The sequence below is a fragment of the Protomyctophum bolini genome (genome assembly GCF_963924005.1).
Source record: "Protomyctophum bolini genome assembly, chromosome: 1".
Taxonomy (NCBI): domain Eukaryota; kingdom Metazoa; phylum Chordata; class Actinopteri; order Myctophiformes; family Myctophidae; genus Protomyctophum; species Protomyctophum bolini.
In genome coordinates, this window is record NC_137862.1 from 14808576 (window position 1) to 14835206 (window position 26631).

At 42.3% G+C, this 26631-nt stretch overlaps 1 protein-coding gene across 3 annotated transcripts; it reads left to right on the top strand.

The window, feature by feature from the left end:
• Nucleotides 1-26108, top strand: ano9b (anoctamin 9b). 3 transcript variants are annotated; one of them, XM_080764323.1, is made up of 25 exons: nucleotides 1-204; nucleotides 7951-8010; nucleotides 8659-8784; nucleotides 10134-10273; nucleotides 10662-10711; nucleotides 11367-11425; nucleotides 11834-11913; nucleotides 12021-12155; nucleotides 12882-12975; nucleotides 13652-13712; nucleotides 14366-14448; nucleotides 14963-15067; nucleotides 15672-15836; nucleotides 16626-16662; nucleotides 16902-17013; nucleotides 17152-17206; nucleotides 17375-17472; nucleotides 18059-18255; nucleotides 19015-19167; nucleotides 19976-20120; nucleotides 20313-20435; nucleotides 20957-21050; nucleotides 23279-23391; nucleotides 23477-23617; nucleotides 24882-26108. In XM_080764323.1, exons 1-24 carry the CDS (start codon nucleotides 184-186, stop codon nucleotides 23505-23507), a joined length of 2337 nt encoding a protein of 778 aa, XP_080620449.1. In that variant the 5' UTR covers nucleotides 1-183; the 3' UTR covers nucleotides 23508-23617; nucleotides 24882-26108. The 3 variants fall into 3 exon arrangements, with proteins under 3 accessions (XP_080620449.1, XP_080620448.1, XP_080620450.1); XM_080764322.1 differs by lacking the exon at nucleotides 23477-23617; XM_080764324.1 differs by lacking the exon at nucleotides 23477-23617 and having other exon boundaries at nucleotides 20963-21050.
• The last annotated feature ends 523 nt before the right edge of the window (nucleotides 26109-26631 follow it).

The following is a 26631-nucleotide window of genomic DNA, read 5'->3' on the forward strand; positions in this document are numbered from 1 at the left end:
AGTTGTTTCTAATAAAAAGTCTTCAAACATTCCGGAGCATAGCAGAAGCAGACTATGATGGAATTATGACCAATTAATTAATATGACCTTATTAGGTTTATTCGGTTTCTTTTTTATCATTATGATGAGTGCTGCTTTGTTATTTTTTTGCATGTGATCCGTCCACTCTCCAAAACACCCGAAATGTTTTTCAAAACTCCAGAGGTAAGAATTGTTTTCCATTAAACTTTCTTTCTGAGTGTTATTATTTCGATTTCAAAGAGAGAAAGCTAGAGAGGGAGAGGGAGAGAGAGAGTTTGTTTGTTTAGAGTTTACACTAGATGAAGTAGGAATGCTAAAGTTTAAACACCAAAGTACCGAAACAATGTAACAATTTCTTGAAATATCATTGGTACTATCATCATTGGTATTCACATACTCACCTTTTTATCATTACTTATAGCGGACCATTTAAAACAACAATTACAAAGTTCTATTTAAAGCCTTAAACCAAATCCGGACAGATCGAACTGTGAGATAGTGTTCAAATGTAACCAAATATACCCAACAGTTTTAAATCGCCTTTTAAACCTGTAGAAACAGCTGTTTTTTCCACCCAAAAACAGTACGCAATTGTGTCTCAGATTATTAGCCCTGAAACATGGCTCGTGAAGTAGGCTACGAGCGTCATGTGAACCATGGTGGCTATCTATCGGATTATATTAATTGAATCTGTGGCATTTAAGATCGATATGTCGTTGTTGTTGCCTAGCTAGCTCTTGTTTCTGACACAATTCATTATTGTTATTGCATTATAGGCTATATTGTCTTGTTTGATCATTGTTTTAAAAGTCAATGTGCTTGAACTGTTTTTTTGAACACCTATTGCGTTATAGGCATTTCAAACGCTATATTTTAATGTTTTTGGCCAGTTTAATCCTACATTAGGCTACTGCATTTAAATCGTATTTTGTGGAAATAGATAAGATAAAGGTAAAATATAAAGTCAATTGTCCATTCAAAATGCTAAATGCATTCCCATAATGCAGTGATCATGGGATGGGGGTGGTAGAGCTATTTCATAATTGTCTTATTTAAAATGCCCACTGCAGTTGGTACAAACAAAGTCTTGTATTTAACCCTTTTTTTGCTAATGACATGCTTATACAATTTACAATTTAGGCATTTAGCAGACGCTCTTAATCCAGAGCGATTTACATTAAGCAAGAACAAAAAAGCATGGCAATACATCACATAATTATATAAAATGCATTTATCATGCATCGTGTAAGCTAACTATTTATAAACTTCCTGCCTGATTCAGGTCAGATTCAGGGCGGAGAGGGTGTAGTCATTTAAATCTGAATTGCTTTTTGGCGGTTGTATATGTCCTGAAGTTGGAATTGTTTGTCTCCAAAGACCTTACTAGCCTGGTTGACTACCTGGGTGAGCTTGTCTTATCTCCGTTCCCATACCAGGAGACATGTTAAACTCTCAGTGAGTGACTAGAGCATGGTCAGTGTGTGTACTAGATCTCACAACATATGATACATTGGGATGCATCTTATTGATTGTGATAGAGAGAGAGATCTTTGTATAAGGTCGTCCGTCCGTCCGTCCGTCTGTCTGTGTGTGTGTGTGTGTGTGTGTGTGGTTGCTTCCATGCCCAGTACTGCCTAAAACCTAGTTTCTTAGGGTTGAAGTTGTGTGTGCGTGTGACCGTGTGTGCACTGTATGTGTGTATTGGTAAACAGCTAATAGGTCAGTCACAGATACTGCAGAACCTGCAGGTAAACAGGTTCAGTGTGCTGTCTGTCTGACACACCCAGGCTAAAGGTCCAGTGTGGAAGCTTCAGTCTGACTCTGTCCTGACATGGATTCAACACTGATAACATCATGGTTTATTACTGTACGTACCTCCATGGTTATAAATTCTTTACAGTTATATTGTAGAAGTAGTGAAAGGCTATTTATATATAGCCTAGTGTGTAAGTGACTCACTCCACCCAGTACTTCACAATTATTTACCGTTTAGGCATTTTGCGGCCGCTCTAAATCCAGAGTGATTTACAGTAAGCACGGTAAACACGAGGTAATACTGTACAACAAATGCATAGATAGTAATCTAGGATCATAGCCATAGATACCAAGAAGCTCTAAACTGAATTTCGTTGTTTCATGCAAGCAATGACAAATAAAGATCTATATCTAAGCTATTATCTAAAATGAAATGAAGATGACAAAAAAGTTTAAAATATTTTTGCCTTTTTGGCATCTATTCATTAATGTGCAATAACAGTACTGTAATAATTACGATAAACCCTCCATGTCTCTTCAGCTAAATAAACATAAAATACATATTTATTTAACCAGAAAATACTCTTTGCACTACATTTTACTAGGGCCTTCAAATACAGTACTTTTCTAACAGCCGGAAGGCAAGTGACCTTTTTACTTGTGGAAAATAATATTGAAGAAACTGTTAACTGGTTCATTTGTGTACCGTCACTTTAAAAGTAATTGGCACTGGTTGGCAATCAACTTTTTGACCGACATGTTTGTGCCAGTGTGGGTGATTAGATATTTCTTCTTGATCACCTCTTGTCTTGATTGTTTAAACATGACGTCATGGGCCGCTATGCTCGATAAGCCCAGAGCTTATTGATACCAGGTACTCGATGCATTTCAGTTATCGAGTTTGTAATCGGCTCGTGTTTCGAACTCCATCCCTGCTGGTGACCCAGCATGGCCATAACATCTTGTTTTATTTCAGAAGTCAGAATCTCAACAAGACCCTGGTATCACTGGTATCAAAAAACACATACTGATGGGAAATTATATAAGCAAAGGAGAAAAGGCCACCGTGGTCTCACAGTAGATCACTTTATGAAGGGCCTCACGTCTCATAGTAGATCACTTTATGAAGGGCCTCACGTCTCATAGTAGATCACTTTATGAAGGGCCTCACGTCTCATAGTAGATCACTTTATGAAGGGCCTCACGTCTCATAGTAGATCACTTTATGAAGGGCCTCACGTCTCATAGTAGATCACTTTATGAAGGGCCTCACGTCTCACAGTAGATCACTTTATGAAGGGCCTCACGTCTCACAGTAGATCACTTTATGAAGGGCCTCACGTCTCATAGTAGATCACTTTATGAAGGGCCTCACGTCTCACAGTAGATCATTTTATGAAGGGCCTCATGTCTTAAATGGGTTGAAAGGATGACATTCCAGACCTGCTTCCACAGGTCTACTGACCTGTGGAAGCATGTTCTCATGTTTTTGTTACTTTAGGTGTTTCGTTCTTGACCACAATGTTGCTTACACTAAGCCTTACAGTGCTTAGACTGATGCTACAGTATATAGTAGGTTCATTGTGTACACTACCTGGTATGCTGTAGTTTCAACAGATTGCCCTAGCATCCTTGTTCTGAGGAGGACATTAGCCGAAAATATCCGATCTACAAGCTCACATGGCGTTGCAGAAAGCTGTTGAGAGTTTAAGTGGTTAAATACATTAATCCAACATATTAACAGAAAAGATGTGTAAACAAAACAAACAAAAACATTAATTTCCGAGCTGTTGAAGAAGTTATCTAAGAACTAACTAAGTTATCTAAGAAGTTAAGGGGTCCTTGACCTGAAAAACGTTGAAGACCCTAGCTGGTTTCGACCCATGCGAGGTTCATTGTTTACCTGGTATCCTATACTTTCACCTTCAGATTATTATTTTGATAGTAGGCTATATTGTTTAGAGTAGACTGATGCCAGGTTCTTGGTTTATCTGTGATCCTAGTTTGCTGAGACACGACACTGTCTCTCTGCAGTCTGTGTAAGTGTTTATCTTGCTTATTGTAAGACAGTCTGGATAAAGAGAGTCTGATAAATGACTACATTGTAAATTGTGATGTCAGACTGACTGCTGGAGAAGGCTGAAACTGCAGAAGCAAAGAGATGAAAAGTGAGCTTTGTTTATCAGTTCGGAGCGAGTCAGGACCTGTTGGACTAAAGCATGAGAGAGGTGCTAACCTCACTGATCATTGTAAACCAGTTTATTTCATTAGCATTTGTCATTTGAGATTATATCTATATAAAATTATGTATATGTAAACATACGGTTTTCAGAAAACTAGAAGGAAGGCAAAAACCTCTTATCTCCAAATCTTTTTTTGGTAAATGAACGCCCACAGTTGAGCATAACTAAAAATTAAACTTCAAATATGTATTAAAAATCACACCCGTGTGAAGTGAGGGGCGCTCTTATCATTTTACAACATCGAGGAGGGAATTCTAACTCATGTTAATTGCTATGATTAGGTGATGCAATGATGATGTAAAACAAACGGTGACAAAACAAACATTAAACCTGAGGGGCTAGTGCCTAGCGCCCCTCAAAAATCATGCCTGTGTGAAGTGAGGTGAGGTGATCTCATCATCATACATCATCATCATACATCACATTCCGTGCTCAGCCAATCAGCTGAACACATTCCATGCTAAACGGACAGACAGACAGACAGACATACACACAAAGCTGTGTAACTACATACCATACGGTACATAGCAACAACTACCCCAAAAGGGGTTCTCGTCATAAGTGGGTTGGTTAAACTGATTGTGATGCTATATTAACTCATTTTGCTGGGGAACCCCCCCAAGGACCCCTGGGGGTTCCCGCACCCACCCAAAGACCCCCTCAAGGACCCCTGGGGGTTCCCGAACCCCCCCAAGGACCCCTGGCAATCCCACTATGAGAACCACACTGATTTTAAATAAACTCAAGCATGTTATTCAGGCCGTACAGCTGTACACTGTGATGTGTCGTGCCTAATAGGAAGTCCTATTTTAATTAAAAATTCACACCCGTGTGAAGTGAGGGACACTCTAATCAATTATTGACCTTATTCCAACCTTGAAACATACCTTAGTTACGTCACCAAGAATGGTGGTCCCTTATTGGCCACGGGTCTCTACCGACAGCCGGTTTGCTCAGACACATATGACGTAAATTCTCCATTCATTGTCAATGGCATTTAATGTTTGTGTTAAGACAGAATCTACACTATAGCTGTTTATAGGAGGGGCTAGCGCCCCTCAAAAACTAGGGCAAATGGGGGTAGCAGAGAATCTCAGCCTGAATCCGAAAAGCCAAATATCAGACTCCCCCCCCCCCCCCCAGGCCAAGTGGGGGATTTCCATCCCTAGATGTTTAGTCCCCTCACACAGGAGACTTGGGTTCAAATCTTGGGTGTTGCATAACATAAGCAACACAGCTGCCTGCAGCTATATAATCACATTAATAATGGGAGTGTTGAATGTGCACGTACCGTATTGATGAGTAGAACACCCTGAGCTGTGGCCAAACCTGAATCTAACGCACCCAGAATTTATTTGATTACAGCTGCATTGTGCACTAACCTGTCATGTTTTACCCTTCTGCTGTTTTGAACCTCAACTGGAAAAAACAAACCACAAATGCTTTATCCTGCTCTATAAAGCATAAAATCCCTGGCACAAAACATTTTCAGGCATTTGAAGACTCTGCCTCAGGTCTTCATGGGTTAAAGCTGCCAGCTGTAACTTTTATGCCCTAGTCGGGATTTGAATCTCGGACCTACCACACACATTTCTACTGCACGCAGCGCAGGACTCGAAATTTTAATCTGTGCGACCTAAAATATAATTGGGATCACCATTGCCACTTCAAATAATTGCTGTGGCAAAAACAAGACAAAAAAGCAAACTCACACTGACTTTATGTAGCAGACCGTTTTGTTTGTAAATACATCAAAGATGCGATTATAATCCATTCCAATAAAGCATTGGCCTGGAAGAGAAACCTTTTTAGAGTGTTTCAACCACTACACTCTCCAGTTGGCGGGTCTAGCAGTAACTGGCCAAATCACTGCCCCTCTCATCCAGGCTTCCAGCTATAGTGCCCCCCATCACAGAGGCGCAACCAGCACCAGCTGGCGCATCAGCCACACCCGGCCAACAGGGCACTGCATCCATGGAGCAGTGCCCTGCCGGCCAGGTGCAGTCTTATGCTGGAGCCAACAGGAGGCTCTCTCTGCCTTGTGTGTTCTTGTGGGATTGCAGGCACTGAGAGGTCTCTAGGACTATGGTTTGCTTCCTGCCTAGGATCCTTGTCCACACTTGGCCTTAGCCTACTCTGGTGTATTTGAGTGAAGGGAGCCGTCTCTGTGTCTGTGTCACTGTCGTTGTTGTCATTGAATCTGTCCTAGCGAGTCTCTTCCGCCTCTCCTTTCGGGAGACTCTGGGGGTATTGCTCATTTGTACGTTCTGTAGCTTCCTTGGTTGCTGTCTCCAGCGTCACCGACCTTCCTCGATTGCCATCCAGACTTTCCTGGAAGTTACTGTTTGCCCAGGGAGTTCAGTTTGTAAATACATCAAAGATGCAATTATACTCTATTTCTAATGGATAAAGACCACACTATGACTGTGATTTCAATTACTTTTTCCAGACAAGGATATGACTATGCATAATGCATAATATCCTAGTTTATGCTTTATTATTATTTATTTATTATTCCTACCAGAAATGGTCTTCATGATTTACTCCTGTTAATTTTGAGAGCACATTTTGATTTAGTGTAGTCCTACTCTTCTCCAGTTTTAGTCATATTTTAGTCATCTGAAAAGCTTTACTTTTAGTCTAGTTTCAGTCGACTAAATATGAGATTTTAGTCAACTATATCTACAGTTGATTTTGTTGACAAATGATGGGGGGGCTTGATGTTGTCATAAGGCTGACTTTATAGTACACACTACACACTACACAGTGATGTAAGCAACATAAGGCTGACCTTCTAGACTAGAGGGTATGCGCGTGATCATCATACCCGGAAGTTATGCAGGAAGGAGGCGGAAGAAAACTACTTTGGGACCTTGACAGCCCATACATCCAAACAGAGAAGTCCTATCTGAGTGCATTAAACAACGTTAAACTCACTTTGTCCACCACTATACTATATGAGAACGAGAAGTTCTTGTCAGCTCAGTGAGAGAATTACCTCACCATCATTTTCATATTACCTCAGTTAGTGCCGGATTACCACATGTGGTATAGAACACATTTGAATTCAAGTGGTGTTTGCATAATGATAATGCAAAATAACTGTTCCTATGATAAACACACGTTTGTCCATTATAATCGCCACAGTAGGACAGAAACCTCACATGTCTTGTCCCTATTTAGACTTTGTTTTTTCTCTCCTTCATACTACATTGTCACACAAGTAGCTATTTTTTGTAATTGAATGCCTCTACTTCAAGAGTGTACCACAAAAGTAGTGGAAATAGCTACTATAAGCTAACAACGTGTGGCACTGTGAGCTTGTAGATCGGCTATTTTCACTTCTTTAAGATATTTAAAAAATAATTATAAAAAATGAACGGTTTTGGACATCAATTCAATTCAATTCCACCCAAAAGAGATAACACTATATAATCTGACTGAAGGCTTGTTCAGTCATTAGAATCATTATAAATCTATAAATAAAGGAACTGGTTGGATTAACGTGTTCCTTCCACTCGCTATGTCCAACCGAGGAAACTCCCCCCTGTCAGGTGAAAAGAAGCAGCTCAGTCCGTTGCTCTCCCCAGGTTGGCAGACTGAGTGTAGCACCAAGGATTACCTTAGTTAATTGACACTGGGTGAAAAAAAAAAAAGAGTTACAAAAATGTGTGTGTGCGTGCGCGTGCGTGTGCGTGTGTGTGTGCGACTGTGCGTGTGTCTGTCAGATGATAGGCGGTTGTCCAGAACCACCAGAAAGGGCTGTGGCCCAAATGAGACAACCCTGGTCCAGAGTGTTAGCGAAGTCCACTGCTGTGCGTGGGCTCCGACTTTAGTAAAAATAAAGAAAACTACTCACTGTGTGTGTGTGTGTGTGTGTGTGTGAGAATAGCATGTCTATCATTTGTGTTGACTGTGTCTGTCTATCTAGGAGGAGGATATTGAGCTGTGGGACAGACGTAAAGATGGACAACCTCTACTTCCTGTTCTGGTGAGACAGACACGCACACAAAATAATATCTTACAATAAATACACCGATTTTCTGTGGTATGTAATGTATGTCTGTGACGGCTTCAGAAAACTGTGACAGGGGGGGCTATGGGGGGAGGCTGGCTATTTAGAGAAGGGGCTAATGAATTTTGGTGAACATAGAAGTCAGTCAATTGGGTTTCTGGGGAGGGGTGCTTAGAGGGGGGGAATATGCCAAGCCCCCCTAGCCCTCCCCTTCTTGAGTCCCTGTGTCTGTACTCTGTGAGTGTAATCCACGTACCAGGAGCTCCTCTGCTGCACATGGACAGAAAAGTCCACTGCTGTGCGTGGGCTCCGACTTTAGTAAAAAATAAAGAAAACACTTCGCTACTCACCCAAACAAAGGCTGTTTTGTGTTGGTAAAAGTCTATTCTCCAGGCTGGGACGACTCTCAGGACCCGTGTTCTCTGTATAATATACGTTTTGGGTAATAACATGTCTTTGACTGCCTTTCTTTCTGTCAGCCCACACAGATGTCATATGACTATGTGCTGGTTGTATTGAGGTAATAATAACATGTCCTGTCTGTGTCTGTCAGCCCACACAGATATCATATGACTATGTGCTGGTTGTATTGAGGTAATAACATGTCCTGTCTGTGTCTGTCAGCCCACACAGATGTCATATGACTATGTGCTGGTTGCTGATAAACTGGATGAAAAGGTGGAATCCCACAAGGCTCAGCGGCAGAAAGACTTCATCCAAAAGCTGCAGAAGAAGAACATGAAAGTCACTGTGAGTCTGAAGCAGTGCTTATCCTCCATCGTATAACAGTTCTCCAGCTGTGGGTCGAGAGACTCGGGACCCCCAACAACACATGATTAGCTTAATGTGCAACATCGTTTTCTCACTCAACAGTAAACAAACCAACATACAGTGTAAGACTATATAGGCGTTGTGAGCTTGTAGATCGGCTATCTTCACATAATTTAACTTTTCACAAAGATTAGCTTCACGTTTCAATCATAGACTTGTAAAAAATATGGACTGGACGAAAGGGAGCCCTATTGGCTTCTAGAGACTGCTTTAAAGCCCTTTTTTCCTGACAAATTCAGATCCGCCATCTTTGAACTTCCAGTCCCGAAAATATACCGTAAACGACTGCTATTGTCTGCAACCACAGTTGCAACTATGGTGCCCAGGTCTCGTGACATCATTTAACATCATCAGGGATGGAGATGTGGAGACCCTGATGTCATAGTAATTGTGACCTGCTAAATATATGGAGATCCCTGATGTCATCAATATTGGCCAGCAACTCTACATCTGACCTCAAACCCTTAGATATCCATATGGATATTATGTTAGAACCTGTTCTGACATTCCATAATTGATCCTTCCCCATCCATCCTTCCTCTTCGATGTCTCCCTTTTGACTTACAGTATACCTGTATAATGAGAAACACCAGGACAACGCTCCTCACGTCCCAAACTCCCTTCTGGCTCCAAAACTATGGAATGCACTTTTCATTGCAATCAGAACTGCAGACCATCTCCCAATCTTTCGCCGTAGTCTGAAAACCCACCTCTTCAGACTCCATCTAAAGGCCTATTCATAGTCTGGATTTTCGGTGGTGAGGTGACCACATCTCCAGTGGTGAGCTGACCACCGGAGCTGAAATAACGTTGAGCGGTGGTGAGTAAAAACAGAGAGAAGGGCTGGAGCCGTGGCGGTGGTTTGCTCTTCACCGCGGCTTGTAACGTCATGTTGTAGTTCGGTGGTCACCTAACCACCGAAAATCCAGACTATGTATGAGCCTTTAGCCGCAGCACTTGCCCTAGCCTCGACGCGTATGCAAAGGCTCAGCTAATGTAATTTAGATAGCATTTACATAAAATGCTATCTAAGTTACATAAGCTGAGCCTTTGCATAGAATGCTATGTCTAGTATTGTCTACACATAGCACTCTATAGTATACATGCATATATAGTTAGATATACCACTGTTAGGTTCTTAGCTTACAGTACGTATGATTCATGATGACTATTGTATACGATGTGTTACCATGTTTTTGTTCTTGCCTACTGTAAATCGCTCTGGATTAAAAACGCCTGCTAAATGCCTAATTTGTAATTGTGTGTAGACGATTCTTCATGAAGACAAAGTGTTCTATGGAGTGCTTGCTCCCAACGATGTGTTTGAACAATACAAGTATTTGCTGAAGGTCTCTGACGCTTGCAACTGGAGGAACGACCAGAAGGGGGCGGTACCACACGCTACACGGTAGGTTATATTATGCACCCACCAATCAGTGTTCATTTTGTCATCTAAAATGACAAAGACTAAATAAAAACGAACTTATGATGACTATGACTAAATATAATGACAATTTTGTAAAAAAAAAACTGCGACACGCTCGGCGATTTTTAGCATTCATACAAGTGTAAAATCAGGCAACTCCATCAAGACCCGCCCATATTTTTTGTCAACAAAATCTACTGTACATAAAAGTTTCATGCCTCTTTCTTAGGTAATATTTTACACTTTTTCCACTGTTTGACAATTTCATATAGTTTGTTGGTTACTTTTGACACATTAATGGTCTTATTTGTCATTTGAAATATATTACAAATGTCCTAAAGTGATTAATATGTCTCCTTGTCTCTTCCAGAATAAGAGTTGTACATTTCATCCTGCACCACACCTTCATCAACACTGGAGGTCAGTCCCCACCACACGAACCAACGGACAGACGGATAGACAGACAGACAAACAAGAGAAAGAGAGAAAGAAAGAAAGGGAATTTTTGACTGCTGCTGGAAGTTGGGTTACCATTAACAACCTATATAAGGAAAATTGTTCTAAATTTCATTATGCTTTAAGTAGCATGTGATGTGTCAAACTAGAGGCTTTTCATGATTCTGAATCCATTGCAAGCATTAGTTTTGCACGAAAAACACTCCTTGGGCTAAAAATGACCATAGCCGACATTACAAATGTGTCGTTTACGTCATATTGTCTCTTTATTGTTAATGGCGTTTAATGCTCCATTACATCACCTAATCAACATGAGTTAGACTTTAATATTCCCGCGCCTCACTTCACACAGGTGTGATTTTATTTTTCTGGAAAAGGCTGTAGTTTTTACTTTAGTTCTTATTAGTTTTATTGTTTCGTTTTTTTTATTGGTAATACGGATTACTTAGTCTGAAAAATTACAGAAGATAGCTGATCTACAACAAGCTCACAGCGCTTCACAACGTGCCGTGTTGTGACTAGTGAGCTTCTAGATTTTCCACAGATTATTTCCCCCAGAATAAGCGGCTAATACCTCCACCTGGCTGAATATCTGCTATGTGCCATGTGTTTTTCTCAGAGAACCTAAAAGAACTGCTGCAGTCCAATGTGTTTGAGACCATGTTCTGTCTGCATGAGGTGAGAATAATAATGAGCATAATTGTCAGGAAGGTGGTTCTGTATCGTTTGCAATAGTCAGTCACAGTCGCCAGATACAGTCTGTTTCTGTCGGAAATGTTATTATATTTTGTCAGTGTTTTCCTCACCATCAGTTGATGCTTCATATCCATATGAGTAAAACCTCCGGACTCATTTGGTTATTTTTTTAACACAGTTCTTATATGATACAATATGAAACGCATCTATGGGAATTCAGAATGGGGGAATAAAACGTGACCCAGATAGGATGCGTATATTACGTCAGACGTCTATAATAAGAGGATGATAATAAGTTAATAACCCTCCTAGATTCAAGTGGTTAGTTAAGAGCATTTGATGTGTGTGTAAGTATTGAATCTGTTTGTTTTCTTCTTCTGTGGTGCCTAGAGGAGGAAGCAGAAGGAACTAAAGAAGAAGTGGGCCCGGTGGTCTGGACTGTTTGTGGGACAACCCATCTCTGATGTCAAGTTAGTTACTGTCACCTTTTATAACAGTGTCTCGGATGTCAAGTCAGTCATTGTCTCGCTGTCACCTTTATAACTGTGTGTGTGTGTGTGTGTGTGTGTGTGTGTAGGAGTTATTTCGGGGAGAAGGTGGCTCTGTACTACCTGTGGTTGGGGTGGTACACCAAGCTACTGGTTCCTGCTGCTGTTCTGGGTTTGGTCGTGTTTCTGTACGGACTGGCCTTCTTCAATACCAACCCTTTAATGTACGTGCAGTACACACACACACACACACACACACACACACACAAACAAACACTTTATTATCCACACTCCTCGTGGACAAACCTGTGGATTATACCAGTGACAGTTCCCTTTTGTAAATGTTAAAATGAGAGAGTATGTTTTGCACCCTGTACGTACGTCTGTTACCAGCTAATCTCCAGTAGCGTTGGCCTGTTTGCTACAAAACTGTACACACACTCCCTGGATGCCAATTCCAGCCTCATGGTGGCGCTATAACAGGCAGATTAACATTTTTACCTATAAATGCGATCTGCAGGAAGCTTGCATGCATACTCCCTAGAGGCCAAGGAAAAACCTTTTGACGTACATTTTTCACATCTGCCTTTTTTAACGCCACCAGGAGGCCGACTTTTGTAAAACAATTTTTTTATATTACTCCTTCAGATTTGTCAAAAAATCCTGCAAATCGGCAAAAACATTGGCTTCCAAACTTTACAGGATTGGCTCATTTTGAACAAAATGTTTGAAATCATGAATGCAGCATGCAATTTATGTGAAGGTTTTCACGCACATTCCTACTAGGCCGAGGAATAAAACCCACCCTTTTCACATTGGCCTGTTATAGCGCCACCAGGAGGCCACAATTATTCAGGTGTGTGTGTGTGTGTGTGTGTGTGTGTGTGTGTGTGTGTGTGTGTGTGTGTGTGTGTGTGTGTGTGTGTGTGTGTGTGTGTGTTTTTTTTCAGAAAGGAGGTGTGCGACACACACATCATCATGTGTCCCAGGTGTGATAAGAGGTGTAACGTCTGGAAGCTGTCGGACACCTGTACATATGCCAAGGTACAGGACAGGAGTCTTCCAGGGCCCTGTAGTAGGCCCGCTCCTTTTCCCCCCTTCTACACACGTGGTTGCATTAACACTAGAACACTAAACCATAATTTTGTCACACCATCACTAAACCTGGGAATATTTCTCATCAAAATAATATTAAAGTACAACAATACGTGGAAATTTGAGGTACTCTTCTTTATGTCAACATAAAAATTCACAAAAAATCACCAAATAAAACGACAACAAAAAAACACATCATGGCATGGGGGGAAGGGGAACATTCAAAACAAAAACATAATAATAATTGAGCTGGGAACTTCCAACCATTCCTGTTAGAATGGTCCAGTGATAATTTAATCAACTGCCCATTGTGGGAGTATGGGATTTTTCTTTTACCACTAAACCTGGGTTTAGTGGTACCTGCCTGTAGAGAATTTTGAATGGTCCCCAGAGGACAGTAAAGTGACAATTTGACTTTTAAGAACTTTTCAATACCTAAAAAAACAAACACAAAAATGTGTGTAGTGTTGGTGTACATGACCTCCTGTGTGTGTAGTGTTGGTGTACATGACCTCCTGTGTGTTTAGTGTTGGTGTACATGACCTCCTGTGTGTTTAGTGTTGGTGTACATGTCCTCTTGTGTGTGTAGTGTTGTCACTGACACCATGCGTTTTCATCTATGCAGGTCAGCCTTCTGTTTGACAACGAAGGCACTGTAGCATTCGCCATGTTTATGGCCATCTGGGGTGAGTGTGTCACTGGCTATCAATGTATTATTATTATTGTATTTGTTATTTTTACATCTTTTGTTTTATGCATCCTGATGTCATTGTATAATGTCTTTCCTTTGCTTGATGTGTAAGCACACATAAACTTCCCTTGCCATGTCTGCATTTACAGAGAGACAGCACCATCTGCTGGCTCAAAGGTGCAGTGCAGCGATAATGACCTGGCTCAAGTGTTATTCTGCATATCAGATAACATGTTCATCTGATGTGATATCTGACCAGTTAGCCTACAACTGGTTTTACATAGCTCAGTATGAGGTTCAGTGTCATGTCATGGTTCTGTGCACTCATTATTTCCTGTACACTGCTCACCTCCATTTCGTCGACTAAAACTATGACGAAAAATGTTCGCCGACTATCGCCAACAATTTCGTCAACAGTTAAAAAACTAGACTAAAAAGTCAGGGTAGTGGTGAGGAGATCATTTTATGTGTGGTTGCGCTCGGGTGTTGAGCTCTGTAAATAGAAGCTCACAATCAGCTATTTTCAGCATTCAAGTCAATTAAAACCTTATGATATTTGGTCAACTAAAACTAGACATTTCAGATGACTAAGATATGACTCAAAAGACTGACTAAAACGAAATAAAAATCTGTCTGTTCTGTCCACAGCCACGTTTTTCTTAGAATTATGGAAGAGACACAGAGCCTTATATGTGGCCAAATGGAAGGTTTATGACTGGTGTGAAGAGGAGGTACGGTCTGTCTGTCTGTCTCTCTCTCTGTCTGTCTGTCTGCATAACATATTTTTCTTCAGGATTTAACACTATCACATCCACATATTACATTTTCTGCCACTGTGATGTTGTTTTATGTCAACAACTTTTCTCAAGACACATTAGTTACCAAAATTATGCAAATCTTTGAATATTTATATATATAAAGGGAACATTTTTAAATCAAATATTTGTTTCTGTGGGTCCCTGGAACAAATTATTTAGAAACGGGGGTCAGCGGCCAAATACATACTGTATAATAATTTTGTGTGTCTTTGAAAAAGTTTGAGAACCAGTCACAGAAACATAAGTTTTACAGAAAACTGTTTAGAAGACATTATTTTGTAGAAATAGGCCTCAGGTCTTAAGTGCCTTACAGAGTCGAACGTAAACACAAGAAGTACTACGCAACGGAAGGTGAGAGAAATTCAGTTATGTGATCTTAATTGTGTGTGTGTGTGTGTGTGTGTGTGTGTGTGTGTGTGTTTTCCAGGAGGAACTCATCCTGGAGGTGGTCAACGATCCAGCATGTCAACCAAAAACGTTTAAACACTCTTACCTACGCAGTACCATGGTCCTAGTGCTGGTCACGTCAATGGTACACACACACACACACACACACACACACACACACACACACACCTTAGGTAGGTCATGGTGGTTCTACAAAAAGATCTCAAATTGTACACAGTTATCTCCTTTGATGCATTTACTGTAAGTAGTTCTGATAATACCAATAGACCACAGAAGTCCTGCCGTCACTGCTGCTAGAGGAAAGGAAAGGTACTATGTTTACCCGGAGTAACTGGACTAAGCTCAAGAACTTGTTTACAGCCAGGCCCTGCTTATAGAACATTTCATGGTAGGGGTTCAATGCCTTGTCCAAGGGCACTTCAGCGGTGGTAATTTTAACGTGCCGGTCCGGGGATACGAACTAGCGACCTACCGATATCAAGACCTCTCCGCAAACCGTTCGGCCACCGCTGCCCCTGATTGCGCTATTTCACTGGTTGGTGGGGTTATATTCTGTGTTGTAATCCCCGCAGGGGTATCTTAGCTCCCCTTATATTAAGAACTGTGTTAGAAAAATATCAAATCACCCCTGAAATGTTACTCGTATGGATATGAAGCATCAAATTAAATTAGCTGTCTTTGTGTGTGTGTGTGTGCGTATGCGTGGGCGTGTGTGCGTGCGTGCGTAGCTGGTGTTGATCATAGGTCTGGCCCATGTCCTGGTGGTCTTCCGGGTGGTCTGCGCCCCCCTGCTGTCAGAGTCAGAGTCAGAGTTCATCAGGGACCACGCCAACACCATGGCAGTGATGCTGGGCGCCGTGCTGCATTACATCACCATCCAGGTCATGACCCGGGTATGACATCACTATGACATCGCCATTACATCGCCATCCAGGTCACCCCTGTGACTCTGACGGCTGGGCTACACCGGGGCCGGAACCGTACTGTGGGCGGAGCAGCTACAGTAGGTGGCTGCACCGACAGTTGGCCTGTCCCGCAGGGAGCTCAGTATTTACAGTTTTGGAGCGGTGCAGCCGATCCAATGCATATAGCTTTGTATGTCGGTCTGTCTGTCTGTCCGTTTGAGCATGGAATGTCCGTTTGAGCCCGAAATGTCCGTGACATCATGTTGTTGACTTCATCAGACCTCATCATTGTGATGAAAGGCACCGCTCACTTCACACAAGTGTGATTTTTCCCCCCTCTGAAGGCGAGGCGAAGAGCGGCGTAACCCCCCACGGACCAAAATGGAACCAAATGCACCTGCACAACACTCTTGAGAAGTAGTGTGAGCAGGGACGGATTAACCCCACGAGGGCCCCTGGGCCGCTAATGTTTTTGGGGCTCCCATAGTGCACGAGCACGCAAAATTTGTGTTTTTTTTGTGTTTTTAATACTTTTTATCATCTTTTTTACCTACATTTTACTAAATCAATGGCCAATCTCAGGGCCTCAAACCCAGTTCTGCGCGATCCAGTTTCCTTGAAGGGCCTTGGGGCCAGGGGCCCTTGGGGAGCCAAGGGCCCCTGGGCCACGGCCCCACTGGACCAATGGCTAATTTGGCCCTGAGTGTGAGAAGTGTGTTTCTATTTTTAAACGTGTCTCACTGGATGATGTTTCTGTCTGTCTTCCTGTCTGTCTAGGTGAACAGGTGGGTAGCCTTCAAGCTGTGTGAACTTGGTGAGTCTGAGAAATACAAAACATGTTGATCACTTCTCCAGCTTTTTTCTCACTGTGTAACATTTTGTCCATTTTACCCATTTTACCCATTTTACCCATTTTACCCTTTACCCGACCTGAGGCCGATTCTATTCTGCCTTCTAAGTCAATGGTTCCCACACTGTTTCATGGCAATGTTGTTGGTCGTCTACGTCAAACAGCGACCTCTAATGTCTGATTGCTGCATTGTGTCTTTTCAGAGGGGACTCGGTCGTTCGCCGCCACAGAGAGGAGCTTCACGGTGAAGATGTTCACCTTCCAGTTCTTCACTCTCTTCTCCTCGCTCTTCTACGTGGCCTTCTTCCTGGGCAGGTACGGTATGGTTGCGGAAACTATAACTAAGTACATGCACTCAAGTCGTAGTACTGTACTTTTAAGTTACTTAAAGTGGTCACAGAATTGGTACACTAATTATAATTTGTACAATGATAGTATGTCATGTGTTTACAGGATCAATGGACATCCAGGGAACTACGTACGCATTTCTAAATGGAGACTAGAGGAGGTGAGTGGAAACTATATGTTAGATATCTCTCTCTCCTCTCTTCTCCGCTCCTCCCGTCCTCCTCTTCTCTCCTCTCATGTTCTCTCTTATGCTCTCCTCCTCTCCCCCTCCTCTTACCTCCCCTCACCTCCCCTGCCCTCTCATCCTCTCCTCTCCTCTCCTCCTCAGTGTCATCCCAGTGGTTGCCTCACAGATCTCTTCATCCAGATGGCTGTCATCATGCTGTTAAAACAGACTCTCAACAACATCTTTGAGTACACCGGGCCGTGAGTACTACTGAAATGTACTGAAAAACAAAAGGCTTATTCACACCTCAAAGTTTGACAAAGGTGGTCCAAATGCACACAGGTGCCAGTACACATTTGTCTAGGATTGTCTAGGAAAATAACATTTTGGTCACACACAGGCAGATACAAAGCTACATGCTACCATTCATGTTCAATGGAAGCCAGTGACATGAAGATAACCATTCATTTTCAATAGAAGCTAGCCACAAAGATAGCAAGAGGGGTGGTATATACCGTTTGAATCGGGATACATTTACCATATTATAAACACTTTATTCTGAATACTCCTGAGAGTTTGGAATACATGCATGATTTGGGTTAGGATTAGTCACAAGTTATATTCTGAATATAATAATAATATAATGGCACAGTTTTCTGTGAAGCGGTGACCACCGAAACGTGATTAGTAAAAACCGAGAGGTGTGTTGTCTGTTGTGTGAGCGGTGACCACCGCGACGTGACGTCATGTTGTAGTTTTCGGTGGTCACCTCTTCACTGAAAACTGGACTATGAATAGGCCTTAAGTGGATGCATAAGTGTATTTAGACATGCATTTTCTTCTCAGTTGGCTGAAGAGTTTCTTCCGGAGGAAAACGGCCACGAAGATGCAGAGGAAGTGCGGCCACTGCTACAGGAAGGCGTGCCGCGACGAGAATGGCCTTGTGGAGCCATGTGACATCTGCAAGCTCCGTGATTGGTTGAGGAACTACCACCTGGCTGACGTCAACTCCTTCAGCCTCTTCAACGAGTTCCTGGAGATGGGTACATGACCAGACATCGTAAACAACCCATCAGTGGGTTGTTTACGATTTACATTTTTGTCATTTATCAGAAGTTCTTTATCCAGAGTGACTACAATAAGTAAGCTAAACACATACATCAGCATATGCAGAGAGACAGTGTAGTGCCTCAGTTAAACACATAATATGCAGAAAGAGAAGTGAAAACAGCTGTTCTACAAGCTTTGTAGGTTCTACTATTTTCACTAATTAGGGCCCCGACATAAAATTTCTGTTTTGCGTCACGGGCTAAAACGTTTGAGAACCATTGGTCTAAAATCAATTAACAATACAATATACTGTCAAAATAATAATCTGTACATTGAAACTACAGGATATCAGGTAAACAATGAACCTAGCATCGTCTATACTATGCAACAAGCTGTACGTTGAAACTATAGGATCGATAGGTCTAAACAAAATAATAAAAAGGAAGGGATGTCCGCACACTGTTTCTCTGAAATCCCACAAAATTTTTATTTGGTACAGCGTTTCGACCCTTGCGGGTCTTCGTCAGGTATGAGTACAAAACATCAAGTAGGCGTATTGTATGCAACAGCATATGGGCAGGTTGGGTATGTGATTACACACACCTCCATGGGCAGTAATAGAGCAGTCTCGTGCTTTTTGCGTCTCTGCTTTCTTAAAACGAGGGGGGGGGGTAATTTTTTCAGTGCCTGAGGTAGTGAATCGAGTTTACATACTTACCTTTCATCTCTCTCTCTCGCTCTCTCTCTCTCAGTGGTCCAGTTTAGTTTCGCCACTATCTTCGTGGCTGCGTTCCCATTGGCTCCTCTGTTGGCGCTCCTCAACAATGTGTTTGAGATCCGTCTGGACGCCATCAAGATGGTCAGCCTGGAGCGCCGCCTAGTGCCCAAGAAGACCAACGACATCGGTGAGGCGTTGTGTGTGTGTTTGTGCGTGTGCGTGTGTGTGTTTGTGTTTGTGCGTGTGCGTGTTTGGCATCCCGAATACACCTGATACACCTGTTTTTGTCACAAGGAGACATGGTGAGTAATCAAAAACACAGCCTACCTCTGTGTTTCTGTGTCTATCTGTGTGCTTCTATGTGCAGGGCGTTGCTGAAAATGAGCACTTGTGCTCAGCTACTACCTTGGGTAAAAAATAAATAATAATAATAATTAAAAAATAAAAATAAAATAAAACTATTCTAGACTTCAGGACCGTCCTGAAGTCTAGAAGTTTATTTTTATTTTTACCCAAGGTAGTTGAGCACAAGTGCTCATTTTCAGCAACGCCCTGCACATAGAAACACACAGACAGACACAGAAACACAGAGGTAGGCTGTGTTTTTGATTACTCACCATGGCTTTCCAAGATAAACATTCAAAGCACTAACAGTTACTCAGGCCAGCCATCGGGCGTCCGTCAACGCAGGGAATGTTCACTTTTTAATCCATGAAGGGTGCTCCACTGCCAATGGTTGCGTTTGGATGCCCAGGCCTTAGACTCATAACAACCTATAATGGGTACAGTGGACTCTGTATTACTCATATACATGCATAAATATGACCGGGCCATTGGTCAGTACGAGACTCTTTGAGGGTCCTACCGGAGACTCCGCGTATCATCAAATTGTTGGCCAAATAATGGGCTTCATGAGGTGTGTAATTTATAGAAAATAGGCTATTTTTTGGGGTGTACTACTCCATTAAATGTGTTTTTTCCTCCCTGGCCTGCAGGTATCTGGACCAAGGTTCTGGAGGCCATCGGGGTCTTGGCGGTCATCGCCAATGGTCTGGTCATCGGGTGGTCGTCTGACTTCATACCACGTCTGGTCTATCGATACCGCTACGGGCCCTGTGCTAATGGGACCTCCACCTCAGAGTAATATACACACACACACACACTCACACCACTTAGACCGTCTCTAGACCTAGTAAAACTGACCACTTTTTCAATCCACATCATCACACATCCAAACACAACCAGGAAACATTTCAGATGACTAAAATGTCAATGTGTGTGTGTGTGTGTGTGTGTGTGTGTGTGTGTGTGTGTGTGTGTGTGTGTGTGTAGCTGCATGGAGGGCTACATCAACGACACACTGGCCACAGCCTTCATGTCGCACGCGGCCGTACGGAAGGACTTCCTGCCCGCTCAGATGGTCACGGAGGAGGGAGCCAACGTCACCCAGTGCAGGTGAGCTCATCCACCGCTTTTGATTGATTTATGAACAGTTTGCAGAATTACAGTACATTTCAAGTACAACTCAATACAAAAACTGTTAACTGTGAGTGGACGACACCATAAAGCATTACACTTGTTTACAATAGGGTCCACCATTTTGAATTCATCAGTCGAAACAGGAAATCATGATAGAGGAGGTAAAAAAGGGAAAAGAAACATATACAGTTAGGGGGGAAAGGGGTGGGTGGGGGATTCAGATTTTCCGGGGGCCAGTTTCGAATTGCAGCCGTCCGTAGGTGCCCTTTGAGAGCAGTTTTGAAGGAGTCAAGGGACTTTCATGTCTTAATGACTGTTTCTACCTTGTCAGATAGAAAGAAAAGAGCTGGCTGAATAGCAGGTGAACCTAATTATACAGGTTCTATTTACCTATGTTGTTACTCACTGTATTACTTGTGTGGTCACTGTGGTGGATTGAAATTGTATGAAAGTACAGATTTTTGGTAATTTGTGTGTGTGTGTGTGTGTGTGTGCAGCTATAGAGACTACAGGAATAGCGAGGACTACACTCTGACGTCTCAGTACTGGACCATCCTGGCTGTGCGCTTTGCTTTCGTCATTCTGTTTGAGGTACGTATGGATGATATATACACTGAGGCCCCTACTTATATACCTGTGGTGTGGATGATATACTGTATACACTGAGGCCCAAATATACCTGTGTATGTGCCACAGGGCCCCTATATACCTGACACACTGTTTCCAACCAATTTATCTCCAGACATTAATTTATGTCTCCCCGGGATCCAAACTAGTGAAAACACGAGCTCACAATGTGGGCATATTTTCTCACACATACACATACAATTTTTTCCGTGACCCACAAACTGGGGCCTGGCTGTTTACCTGGCTGTAAACAAGTTCTTGAGCTTAGTCCAGTTACCCTGGGTAAACCAGGGGGGCAGTCAGACAGATATTTTGTGAAGCCACTGAGGAAATCGGGATTTCCTGAAAGTTCATATAATGGCCTGTTGTGGCGCTGGACCCAGAAAAACCCATAGCCCCATAGAAGTCCATGTATTTGGGCCCAACTTCACCTAGACTGTATTACCTTAATAAACATGGTCATGAATACTTTCTGCTTCCAGTCACTAGTTTAAAGTCTCATTTCTAATGTCATCATATTATTTTTGGAAAATGATGGTCCCATTTATTAAAAAAATGACCATAAAGTCGCGTATGTTCTGAGGGGCGTGGCTACCGTTACAGTCTATGATCGGGATTCCCCTCCCACTCGAGTCAAAATAAAAACCAACGGAGAAGAAGGGGGGAAGTCCCGCCTCGTTGTCTGGGCCAGCCAATGGCCAGCTGGGCCAAAACGGATCTAGAAAGATGGCGACTTACAATACAAGGACTGACAGGCTTCATTTTACGTTCATCTTAGACCCGGAGAACGCTTTGTCCATATTTTTTACATGGGGTAAACATAGTACCTTTCCTTTCCTCATAGTTTGGGAAACGGTGCTATAGGCCCTGCCTGACACACTGGGCGCCACACTCACTAGGGTTGGAATCTACTCGGTCTGTGTTTATTAGGAAGGCTGTGGACACGTCCGAAACCTACCATTACGCTTTTTCCTTTTTTTTTCAAACAAGATTGTTTGAAAGCCAAGAACAAGCCAAGAACAAGAACAAGCCAAGAATAATGGCTTCCATTATAGAGCGCCGCAGTCCCTCCCCCTTTCAGAAAAGTGAGTGGCCCAGGAAATGAAAACACCATGCATTCTTCCATCGGCACTTCTAATATAATTTATTTAAAGACGGTTACGCCGCGGACAAAGCCAACTCGGATCGTGACGAATCATGACAATGAACACAATGTTTTGGGCCGATCAAATCATTAGAAAGAAGAAAAGAAAGTCAGGAGACAACACTATTTGTTTTGTTTTTCGTCTTATAAATTATTTGATTGGCCCAAAACATTGTGTTCATTGTCATGATTCGTCACGATCCGAGTTGGCTTTGTCCGCGGCGTAACCGTCTTTAAATAAATTATATTAGAAGTGCCGATGGAAGAATGCATTGGGGTTTCATTTCCTGGGCCACTCGCTTTTCTGAAAGGGGGCGGGACTGCGGCGCTCTATAGCCTGCTAACTTTCCAGGAATAGAAAGACTGCAGTTTCTATTAGCTTGGATTCCCCATCGATGGTGTCACTGGTAGGCAGGTTTCTCCATTACCTTTAATGATTCCTATATTTAAAGAAAAATCACACCCCTGTGAAGTGAGGGACGCTCTTGTCATCGTACATCAATTGTCAATGTCAATTTAATGTTTGTGTTACCACAAATTTATATCATATTTGGCGGACATTGTCAATGGCAAATATTGAGACGTGTGTGTACAAAAGCTGTGAGGGGCTGGTGTGAAGTGAGGGGCGCCCACTGCATTTATATCGGCCACATGATGTCCTACGTCGTCATTTAGTGCCCTAAACAAACATCAAAGTCCATAGACTTGGCTGGCTCTAAAGTGCTCTTTAAAGTGCTCTAAACAAACGTTTGCAGGCCAAGTCTATGGACTTTGAGGATATTATGTCAAGTGCTCTAAATAAAGATAAAGAAATCCCATAGACTTGGCTGCCATATGATGAAATATTCAAAAGCCGCAATACATTGGAGTTTTGGCCTATTTTTGGATAAAAACAAAAATAATCGTGCTTACACAGTATTGCGTACATATTATTTGTAGTGGTTCACAAAGTGAGGTCCAGCGACCCTCTACTTGAGATTGCTTTCTCTCTACCACAAGCATATTGGTGGTTATAAGTTAACCTGTCTCTCTGTCTCTCTATCGCCAGCATGTGGTGGTAGTGTGTAAGTTCATCGCTGCCTGGTTCGTACCCAACAGTCCAATTAGAGTGAAGAACTGCAAACTGCAAGACAAACTGACACGCCTGAAGGAGGAGCTAAGGTTGGTATTATTAAATACATTCATAATGTAATAATAACAAATTGACTCGACTGAAGGAGAAGTGTTAAATAACTTTATTCTTTAGATCCATGGATGGATGGATGGATACTGACTGACTGGGCACTCACTCGGGTGGCACAGTGGTAAAGTGCCTGCCGACCACTACGGAAGTTGTGGGTTTGAATCCACCGCGGTGCATCCGCTTTGTCGACCATCAAACAATGGGGTATATAGAATAACTCTTCCTACTTCCGGGACCCTTCCCTACTTCCTTCGCAGGTGTTACCGTAGCTTTGGTCCATAGCTCTAATGCGTTGCATTTAGAGCTACTGTATGTTACTCTCAACTTCCGCCGCTCGCATGAATGCAGACCAGCCTCTCCTCTTTGCGTAAATAAAAAGAACGTTTTTGCTACTCACCAAAACAAAGGTGGGTTGTGTCATTAGAAAGCCTACTTTCCTTAGTGGAAGCCGCTAAGGAAAGTAGGCTTTCTAATGACACAACCTGCCTTTGTTTTGATGAGTAGCAAAAACGTTATTTTTATTTACGCTAAAGAGGAGAGGCTGGTCTGCATTCATGCGAGCGGCGGAAGTTGAGAGTAACATAGCTCTAAATGCAACGCATTAGAGCTATGGACCAGAGCTAGTGTTACCGATGATACTAATTAAGGCTCTGTTCCATTCTGGTCAAACAAAGTCAGGGTGCTGCTATTGTGTATGTTGGCTCACTGGAAACACTCTGCTACACCAGTGGGTGGGTCTCATAGTGTTCTTGAGTGGGTTCCAAATGGCCCCATATGGGTGTGTATTGTGTAACTTTGATAGTGTACAAATGGTTATGGGGTTTGAGAATCGCTGTACACTAAATGGAACAGAGCCTTAATGAATATCATCGGTAACACCTGTAAGGGAAGTAGGGAAGGGGTCTGGAAGTAGGAAGAGTTATTTCCTAAATGACTGCTGTGCATATCAAGGTTCAAGGTTGTGCTTTATCCGTGTAATGGTCAAGAGGTGCACGCACATCTGTACTTTATTCGTGTACAGGTACATAAGAGTAAAACTTATTTTGGTTTGGCTTCCTAAAGACAATATACCCTATTGGCTTGTGTTCGGGGGAGGGTAGCCGGGTTTGATGTTTGTCACCGCACGTGCTCCTATGGGCAGGGGGCGGAGCCTCTCAGCAGGGAGTGTTGGGCGGGAGGAGTAGGATGCAAGCTCTATGTCCTCCCGGTGAGGGCTCCTCACTGGCAGGTGAGTCAGTAGGATACAATAGCAGTGACAACACAGAAATGTTTGTGGGGAGAAATCAGTTGGCATTACGACCAAATTGGGGAGAAAAAGACTGACTGGCTAATACCTATTATGCTATGCTATTTATTATCAAAGTGCAGTCTGCATTTGTCAGACTCTTATCCATTATAAGACTGTGTGTGTGTGTGTGTGTGTGTGTGTGTGTGTGTGTGTGTGTGTGTGTGTGTGTGTGTGTGTCAGTGAAATGAAGCGTGAAATGAAGTCTACAGATGTCTAGGCGACCTGCGCTCCGATTGGTCCGTTCACACCAACCTCTCTCCACTCTGGGATTAGTCCGTTGACAGACTGGCGTGTTTACACAAACCGTTGATTCCGGAACGTCACAGGAACAGCCGGCCATTTTGTGACAGACAGACAGACAGTTGTTGCCTCTGCATGTTGAAAGACTGAAACAACACATGTCAAAATGCCACTTTGTTGTTGTCACCACACCTCTGCTTCTCCAGGCCTAGTTCCGCTACCAAAGCGGTTGATTTTAAGATTGCGACCCATTAATCACACTTGCCGCCATTGGTGTAGATCTACGTCTTTTGAATTCATCTGAGCACTCGCCATTGGCGTAGCCGTAGATCTTGTCAATTATTGGTCCTCGATAGTGGTTATGATCGATCGAATCGTAATACTACCTACATTAGCACTGGTTTGCTAGGTGATGATGTAAACAAAAATAATCTTGATTGCCGCATGCATCCACACGACCACACCCACTATTTCTTTTCCTTTCAAATGCCTTTATCAAAGATTTTTCCTGCTTCATTCGATAGTAAGTTCCGGTTTTTGGATCCTTCAAAATAAGGGTTGTGCGGGGAAAATGCTGGTAGTGAACAGGCGAATTAATGCTGGCAGGAAAAGAAAAATGAACCCACAAATGGGTCCCAACTCACGGTTTGGGAACCACTGCTCTAAGCTACATTTCTCATCTCACCCAACTTACTAATTGTATTTGTATTGTATTTTTTTCATTGTGTACATTGTTTCAAAAATATACAGTTATTGGCACAATTGTACTCCATGTATTGGCTATTGTTTTTGTATATTTGCCGTGCGAATGCTTGTCCGAAACATAGCAGATCTAAAAGCTCACAACTTGTCACGCTGAGACGCGTCGCAAGCTTTGTCGATCTGTTGTTTTTCCGAATCTTTGAAAAAAGAAATTGTGAATTAATGTGCTTTTTTTAAAGCGCTTTTTTTAAAGTGCTTTTTACTTTTGGTATTTTAAGTGTGTTTTGATGCCAATACTTTTGTACTTTTACTTGAGTAAAGTTTTTAATACAGGCCTTTTACTCGTGACAGGGTATTTTCTATATTGTGGTATTGATACTTTTACTTAAAGGAGCACCTCAGCCCTTTTCATCATAAGAATCTACCATTTCTGTCTTTATTTGATTTTATTTGAAAAGCATGGAAACCATATTTATTGGTACAGCAATGTCTACTCACTCTGACCCCTTTTCCACAGGTTGGTTCCCAATGGGAATCGGTTCAGTTCTTTTCCACAGGTTGGTTCCAAATGGGAATCGGTTCAGTTATTTTCCACAGGTTGGTTCCCAATGGGAATCGGTTCAGTTCTTTTTGGTTCTTAGTCCATGAGCCAGACCTCCAAAATTGGAAGGTTAATTATGAATTGAGTGTGCAAAACCATACCTATATTATATTGTTATCACCATGAAACTACTTACATGAAGACAATGATTTATTGTATTACACATTTTAAACGTTTCAATATGCAAATGAGGCATTATATAGGAAAATATGCAAAACATTTGAAAAAGCTACTACTGTGGAAGGGTTATCATATATTCATTATATTGATCCTCTAAACAATGTAATATAGCCTAGGTATAGTTTTGCCCACTCAATTCATAATTAACGTTCCAATTTTGGAGCTCTGGCTCATGGACTAATAACCAAAAAGAACCCGCAGACCAGT

Excerpts from the sequence above, each read along its gene's own strand:
- ano9b (XM_080764322.1), top strand. The coding sequence starts at position 184 with ATGTTTTTCAAAACTCCAGAG. Across the intron at positions 205-7,950 it reads TGTTTTTCAAAACTCCAGAG|GAGGAGGATATTGAGCTGTG; the intron begins GTAAGAATTGTT and ends CTGTCTATCTAG. Across the intron at positions 16,663-16,901 it reads CTTCAAGCTGTGTGAACTTG|AGGGGACTCGGTCGTTCGCC; the intron begins GTGAGTCTGAGA and ends GTGTCTTTTCAG.